The sequence below is a fragment of the Pleurodeles waltl genome, chromosome 5 (genome assembly GCF_031143425.1).
Source record: "Pleurodeles waltl isolate 20211129_DDA chromosome 5, aPleWal1.hap1.20221129, whole genome shotgun sequence".
In the NCBI taxonomy this organism is placed as follows: Eukaryota; Metazoa; Chordata; class Amphibia; order Caudata; family Salamandridae; genus Pleurodeles; species Pleurodeles waltl.
Genome location: NC_090444.1, coordinates 405565523 through 405574135, shown reverse-complemented (window position 1 = coordinate 405574135; position 8613 = coordinate 405565523). Strand labels below are relative to the sequence as shown.

The following is an 8613-nucleotide window of genomic DNA, read 5'->3' as shown; positions in this document are numbered from 1 at the left end:
TCCTGAGGGTGGGAGGCTCTGTGGTGGGTTGGGACTGTGCCTGGGTACCGGACTGTCCAAAGGTCCCGGATGGGCCAGGTTGGTCATCGAGATACAGGCACGCAGAGCTGCTGTCGTCACGATGGGCCTCTTCTGTGGGGAGACTAGATGTAGCTGGCACCTCCTCTCCCGTGACGTTGACTATGGGTCCTGTGGGGATGCAAATGCAGTGTTAGTGTATCTGTGTGGGCCATATTGTGCATGGGTGTGTTTCCCTCTATGATTGTGATTTCCCTGTCAGCTTGGCCTTGTGTGAGTGGTGATTTACTGGGCATTCTGTGGTGATGGGTGTCCATGCAGGTCTGTGATGGGGGTCCATGCATTGGTGTTTCATGCAGGGCTTGGTATTGGGATGGGTGGGTTGCGATGGTGGGGTATATGTGAGGTGATGGAGAGATGGGAGTGAGGGTAAGGGGGTATGTGATGGCATGCAGGTAGGGTGGGGAATATAATAGTAAAGATATGACTTACCAGAGTCCAGTCCTCCTGCTACGCCTGCGAGGCCCTCAGGATGCATTATCGCCAAGACTTGCTCCTCCCATGTTCCTATTTCTGGGGGGTGAGGTGGGGGTCCTCCAGCAGTCCTCTGTACGGCTACCTGGTGTCTTGCAACCACGGAACGCACCATCCCCCTAAGGTCATTCCACCTCTTCCTGATGTCATCCTTTGTTCTGGGGTGCTGTCCCACGACATTGACCCTGTCCACTATTCTCTGCCATAGCTCCATCTTCCTAGCTATGGACGTCTGCTGCACCTGTGATCCGAAAAGCTGTGGCTCTACCCAGATGATTTCCTCCACCACGACCCTTAGCTCCTCCTCTAAGAACCTGGGGTGCCTTTGGGGCGCCATGGATGTGGTGTGCATGAAATGTGTGAGGATGTGTGGGGTGATGTGTTGTGGTGTATGCTGTGATGTGCGTGGATGGTGTATCGGTGATGGTGTTCTGTGCCTCTGATTGAGTGGGTGCTCCTGCCTTGTCTCTCTCTGTATGCTATCGTTTTTTTCTCTGTAAAGGGTTGTGGGTAATGTGGGTGTGTGTTTTATAGTGGTGTGAGTGTGCGGGTGTGGTGTGTGTATGTGTGTCAGGTGTGAGTAGTTTGAATTGTCCAATGTGGTGGTGTTTTGTAAATGTGTGTGTATTTTGAGCGCGGCGGTGTGTACCGCCAAAGGTTTACCGCGTATGAAAGACCGCCACAGTGATTCGTGGGTCGTGATACTGTGGGTGTATTCCTGTTGCCATAACGGTGTGGGTTTTGCTATCATCAGTTTATCACTGACCTTTGGTTTGGCGGACTTGTGTGGGTGTCTGTATTGTGGAGGATTTCTCAGTGTGGGTCATAATACCTGTAGCAGAATACTGCTGCGGTCACGGTATGTTGGCAGCCGTAGGCGGCATTTACCGCCAGGGTTGTAATGAAGGCCACAGTGTTGTTCCACAGTATCTCCTAAAATGAGGATATTGTCTTAGGAAAAAAACTGTATTTGCCATGTTTTCAAACGGTTTGGTCATCATATACTGAAAAACACTCGCCCCAGAGACTAATCCAAATGACATACTTGTGAATCAAAATGTGCCCTGAGTCGTTATAAATGGAGTGAGATTTTTAGAGTCCTTATGCAACCTTACCTAGTGATAAGCACTTTTCAAATCCAATTTTGAAAAGTACTTGGCACCTTTTATTCTCAATAGAAGTGTGTTGATATTAGGAAGTGGAAAAGTGAGAGCAACAACATTGTGATTAAGTGATCTTAAATCAGATCTAAATCTTAACCGACCATCAGCTAGATTTTTCGTAATAACCACAGGTGATATCCACTGAGATGTTTCCACAACCTCTATGATGCCACCTTTCAACATGTCCTCTATTAATTCTTTACCTTCTCCTCTTACTGCCAAGGGTACACACCTTAACTTGTGTTGAACTGCTACTGCATCCTTCTTCAACACGATGTGATGCACATATCCTTTCAAACGTCCCAAAGTTTTGTTAAAAATTTCATGTGCATCTTCCAAAACATCTGCAACTCAATGTCCTCCATCACCATGACTTGTGCGGGCGTTCTTGGATTGATCATTATAGTCAAATCATACTGATACATCCATCCTATGATCGATGGACCATAAGCAGATATATACACTTTTCGTGTAATTTGATGTGCTTTGAATTTTATAATACCTCCCATGTACCCTAATAAGTCTATTATTGCCCCTTGATACCCTCAAGGACTTATATCTTTAGGCTCTTGTTTAGTATTTCTCCAATACCTGCTGAACCATTTTTCTGGTAGAATAGTGTACATAGCTCTAGAATCTATCATTAATACTACACTTTTCCCACACACTTCAAACTCTGCTGTGGGTCTTGTCATGGGCTTCCCCGCATAGTCCACACTTTTGTTTTCTTGTTCTCTTATCACAAAACCTTGCCTGTATATACACTATTCTCATTCATTACAGTAGTAACTTTGTTTTTGAAATTGTTATTGTGAGGCCTACTATTGTCCTTGCATATTCTTGCAAAATGACCTCATGAACCGCACTTACGACAGTCTTTGATAATTGCAAAATAAAATGTAATTCAGCAGTGTGATAAGAACTACCACATCAGATGCATTCTTTGCTCGTGTTTCATACTGCTCAACGCACTCTCTGCATCCCCTTTACTGTAGTTTTTAGAAACAACCATTGACCTCCTTCTATGGACTGACATTCTCTATACTGGCAAGTTCCTCATTGTGTTTTTCTCTTTTGTTTAATTCCTTCATACACCTTTTGGATTCCTCTATTACTTTAGCCATTTCAACTGCATCCTTCAGTGATGGGTCTTTAGCTGCCCATAACCTTTCTTGTATTTTCTTTTCTCTAAACTGGAAAATGAGTAGATCGTGAATGAACTCCTCAGTCATGTCACCAAAGCGATATTTCACTGATAATTCTCCTAGTCTCACTACAAACCCACCAATAGACTTGTGTTCCCACTGGAGTTGAGTATAACATTTGTATCATGCCATAACTAAATTGACTTATTTTGTAAACCTTGTTTCCAACGTTTCAAGCACCACTTTCTATACTTTGTCCATAGGTTGGCCATCATACCCTACTGCAATTGGAAGGTATTTCAATATTTTCTGACCCTTGCTCCCCAGAGTGTACAATAGTATGGCTTTCTTCCTAGCTGGTGACAAATTGTGTCCATCCATTGCTATGATGTAATTCTCAGTATTCCCATATTGTTGTTGGTATTCCTGGTTGGGCTAAGAAGTACTGTGGTGGACTAATATTGCCTTGTGATGCGATATATTATTATTTTTTTATATGTATATATACAGTTGTTTAAACGTCCTTGTTTTAAATATTTATTCTCATTAAACTTTATTGAGGTGTGCAAATCACCGTAAAATGTGCTGCACTCAATAGGTTGATATCCAATATCAATGGGTGTGCAGAGAACAGTAACAGATTCCGCTCTTAATGGAAAATGGCTTACATGTGAGCAATACAGATCAGCAGGTGTGCGGATCACTGCTAAAATGTGTCGCTTCGACTGATCCAAGATGGCAGCTATGCGTCTGGTGCTACGTCTATACGTAACTAGCATGCAGATCACTGCACAGAATTTCACCTTCCTGATGTAAGATGGCTGTGTACGTTAGAGCGTGATACGTCACCCAGCATTGGTGGCGCACAGCTCGCAGTAGACCGTTCGGGGATGCTGGGGCGCACGCAGACTTTAGCTTACGATTCACAGCTTGCGGATCTTCGAGGACCAACTGACAAATGCGAGTGCGAGCGTGAGTTCTGTTCTGATTTGGTAAGGCAAATACAAGTAAATACATTCCTTGGTCTTCCAACTTGATGCTATTCTTTTATTGCTTCTACCATATCTCACTAAATATACATGTGGACAGTATAAGTACAACACATGTCGTTGTAGCCATATTCTTTGGATCACCTATGGTGTGTGCAACGATCAACCTATAGATTTTTCCTGGAAATCATCCCAAATATATTGTGAACAATTGAGCTGACTCCTACACACTGGCAAAAATTCCTCTTATTTTTTTACTACACATACAACCTAGCGTCTATCCTTCCCGAGAGTCGGAGGCCAACTGACCCGCCTGGAATTTTCTAAGCCTTACACACTAAAAACTCTTTACATCATTACAGCCTTCTGTAGTACAGAGCCTTACAGAGACTGAAGATTCACAAGGGTTTGTATTACATTGATCAAATGGGTCTGAGGGTGGACCAGAGCAGAACTCTCTTCGTGGCTTCAGATTCAACTCTCACAAAATGTTATTAGAATACTAGTGTTGATGTTACCTCTGTTGTTGTGGGAAAGCTTTCAACAGGCATAACCTGAGCCTCCGGTCTCAACACAGGATAAACATTTTTTCTAGATAATGTGTCAACAATTTTCAGATCGATTAAGGACACAGACGTGAGGATTATCCCACCAATATTGTGTATACAGCTTGCATATGGCAGGAGAATGTTTATTATGTTTGAATGAAATTTTACCTGTTGTCCACCCTGTTTTGAATTTGGTGGGATAAACGGAGACACATTAATTCAGATGTTTTTCTTTCAGAAAACAAGAGCAAGAGCCCAGTTGAAGGTTATGCTTGATGACACGGTTGTATGTTTGAACTTGTCGAAGTTATTCATTCAAGTTTTCTGAGGAATTTAGGATTTTGAGGAGTTGGGATTCACAAAGAGGCAGCAAGCAAGGTGGTATCTCTCCTATTTGGTTACATGGAATCCTGATGATTGCTGGCTTGGACTATTTTTTTTTTTTTAATGAAGTTCATGGGAGATGTAATTTGTGTATATATTGCTTCCTGTTTTTAGCAGTAAAGTGAGGCATTAACCTAGGCTCAATGTTCATAACAGAACTGAAAATGTTTGCTGCAATACCTCGACTTTATTTTTGTTTACATGTTTTAAGCCACGCCCTTAATGACAAAGGCCGCACCTTTTCACGCCCTTAATGACATAGGCCACACCTTTTGAAAAGGACACCTAACAGTCTCCCTTTAATGCCTGTCAAATCTGTAAACTTAATTGTTTTATTTAGCGCAAACTCGACCCAAAGGTATTGGAGTACTTTACACAGCACCATTTACGACAAGGACGCATTCATATGTCGTAGGCGCAGGGAAATTGTGATTTGCCTAGGATCAGGATGTTGAGGCGACGCCGAGACTCGAGCCTGGTTGCCCAACTCCTAGGTGTGGGCTCTGCCCGTTACACCACTCTCCCACTGCGGGGAGGGGTATCTGAACTGAACTTTGACAAGTCGCGCACTGGCAAAGCCGTTGTCAATGCAACGCTCCTTTTTCATTGAAACTCAGGGAACCGTGCTGATGATGTTGCCCTTCTCTACGCTCGTTATTTTCTAGTATACGCCCCTTACAATCAAACCAATAGAAGGTAAGCTTGATGGCATCAAGCTCAAACTACGCATGCGCAAGAAAACTTCGTGCGTAGAATTTAGCGCGTCCTTGTCAAATAACGTCATTTGACATCGCCACTCGAATCATATCAATGGAGTAGGGGTAGTCCCTGAGAAAAGGGATAGCTGCAAGGGACTCCCAGGTCTCACCATGGCGGCCAGTCTTCCGGTGCCGGACACGGATTTATACGCGCTGCTGGGGTTGAGCCCTGAAGCTGGCCATAAGGACATCAAGAAGGCCTATCGACAGAAGGCTTTAACATGTCACCCGGACAAGAACCCCGACAACCCGCGCGCAGCGGAGCGCTTCCACCAGCTCTCGCAGGCGCTAGCTGTGCTCACCGATGCAGCTGCACGCGCAGCCTACGACCGGGTGCGGAAGGCGCGAGAGGCCGCAGCCCGGCGCACCCAGCGACTGGACGACCACCGTAAACGGGTGAAACTCGACCTTGAGGCCCGGGAGCGAGAGGCCCAGAGCCGGTTGAGCGAGGAAGAGGAACGACGTATCACTCGTGATCTAGAGCAGGAGGTGCGGCGGCTACGGGAAGAGGGCTCCCGGCAGCTAGAGGAGCAGCAGCGGCTAGTGCGGGAGCAGATACTGCGGGAAGGGGTTGGAGGGAGGCATTCTGGTGGAACCGCGGGACAGGAGCCTGGAATTGCCAAGGAATCGGGGGGATCTTCGGCTAGGCTCAAGCTGAAGTGGAAGTGTCGTAAGGGGGACTCGGACGGGGGAGGCTACACCCACGAGGCGCTGCTAGCCCTGCTCCAAAAGTACGGCAGGGTGCTCACCTTGGTTATGTCTACAAAAAAGCGCGGCCGTGCCGTGGTGGAGTTCGAAGCGCTGCGTGCAGCCGAGCTTGCGGTCAAGAACGAGGTGGGACTAGTAGAGAATCCGCTGACGGTGTCTTGGCTGGATGGGCCGCCGCCGCCCTCTCAGCCCGCAACGAACCAAGCTCGGCCCGAGGATAGACTCCCTCCACCGGGCGCTGCCCGCTCCGAGCGAGATTATGAGAGCCTGGTGATGATGAGGATGCGACAGGCGGCCGAGAGGCAGCGGCTTATCGAGAAGATGCAACAGGAAGATGAAGAGGAGGGTGCTACGTAGCTAACTGCCTCCACACTGGACCTTTTTCTACCTGTTACTACAACTTAATATAATGAGCATGTTGTACGACAAGTCGAGTTTGATATGCCGTACGATTTCCCATCCGATACAAAGCAGTTCCCCTATTACAAAATAAACCCAGCGTTTTGGAAAATGTTTTTTTTTTATTTCCTTCTACCGCATCGTTTTTGGTAGACAAGAAATTCGATGATCGTGCGGTTCGATGATCCATAATTGGTGTTAAAGATTTGAGTATGTACACGTCCATCCGTCACGTAGCTTTTGAAAGGCAGTCATTCTGTCCACGGTTAACTCTTCTTCTTTTTTTTTTTTATCATTGACTTTCGTGTATACAAATTAAAATGTAGACAAAAATATTATGAAATATGTTACATGGTAACAGTTAAACAGCACGCGGTACTTACTGGCTACCTTGCCTTCCACTTGTTTATACGACTTCAATCACAGACTGCACTCAGGCGTCTTGTGGTGATATGCTTGGACGTCCTGTTCTAATCTTTTTAGGTTCAGTGGCAATGACTGATATGGTAAACTGTAGGTGTATGATTTTGGTGTCAAGGAGAAATGGACAGCATACTTTACCAGGTGCTTCAATCTGTCTTAAATTGCTAACTAGCCCATTGACACTTGTTGAAGGTATCCTAAAGGAGGCGGTGTCTGTGTGGGATGTGTCCGTTGTGCGCTGTAAAGAAAAAAAGTTTGCATTGCTGTAAAACCACAAGGTTTCTTCATTCTTAAATGTTAGTTCCTATGTTGGTATCATATAATAATGTTGAACAGGAGATCCAAGATGGAATTGCTGAGCTCATCAAGTGACATACTCTGATACTACAAAAAAAAAATGCTGAGCTCAGAACACTAACAGCACTCTCATTTCACATTTTGCACACCAGCACTTTCACAACTCACAAACGGCACATGAATTACAATAGTATGTCCTGTGTGTATGGCAATCCTGATGCGTTTGTGATACAGATGTCTAATAGGCTGGGTTTCTGGTGTGTCTGAGTTGTGTTCTGTTGGATATTTGTGAGATATCCTGATTGTGAGTGCAGTTGTGCCCCCCCCCCCCCCCCATATATAGCAGGCTATGTTCCATATGTACGCTGCTGTGTGATGCTTGTGTGTGCCATATCCTAGTGGCAAATACTTTTGGAAGGTGAACGAAATAGGACAAACTAGAACAGAGGGAAGGAGAGAGTTAGCAATTGGAGAAATTGTGATATGGGTGTTTAAGATCATGATTCGCTGTTGGAGAGATTGGGGCTGGCCTTAGCAAGCCCCTGGGAGTCTGGAGGCTGCGTTTTCCCTTGTAGTGTCAACAGGTAGACTTCTCATGAAGTATCTTCTCTAACATTTATTCATTTTCGTAGCGGAGTGGCAGAGGAGTGAGACCGTACTGTGACAGTCCTTGTTTCGCTAAGTGTTCAGGCTTCTGAGAGGACAGATGCCCGAGTTAGAGTAGGGTGTATCGACTGGTTCCAAAAGCTTGGCTCCAGTGTGCTTAACCTAATATGGTCTGAAGTGAGCTTTCAGCATAGAACTTTATGCTAAGTTGCCGCACTGGCTGTTCAAGCATTTTCTCTGTACCTGGCCAGATCTACAGCTTGCATTTTTGGCTGGGAGTAGGGTGCCAAATCCTGCTTGTTGGGACAAGTATATCTGAAAAGAACAAAGGCTGATCAAACAAGGGTTTTACGATTAGAAGACCTGTGGCTCAGTGGAAGAGTTTGCTGCATGGAAAAAAGGCTTTCCATCTGAATTGTGATATGTTCATGATTTCATATGTTGCCTTTCTACACAATCTTGTGTGACATGCTGCTTTTTTCTAGTTTTCTCGGAGTTCTGCTGCTCATGTAACTTTTCTGCCACCTCCTCACAGATATGTTGCTATGGCCAGCAAGTCTTTCCAGCTACTTACCCATATCCCACATGCAATACTAAGTAGGGGTGTGCAAATACCTTTCTCTGTTATATCTACATAGAAA

General features: G+C 45.2%; 1 protein-coding gene across 1 annotated transcript; it reads left to right on the top strand.

Annotated features, from left to right (window-relative positions):
* The first annotated feature begins 5550 nt into the window (after positions 1-5550).
* On the top strand, positions 5551-6758 carry DNAJC17 (DnaJ heat shock protein family (Hsp40) member C17). The gene has a single exon (XM_069234158.1). The coding sequence runs from the start codon at positions 5651-5653 to the stop codon at positions 6602-6604; it is 954 nt and encodes a 317-aa protein (XP_069090259.1). The 5' UTR covers positions 5551-5650; the 3' UTR covers positions 6605-6758.
* Positions 6759-8613: the final 1855 nt, after the last annotated feature.

Excerpts from the sequence above, each read along its gene's own strand:
- DNAJC17 (XM_069234158.1), top strand. The coding sequence starts at position 5,651 with ATGGCGGCCAGTCTTCCGGTGCCGGACACGGATTTATACGCGCTGCTG.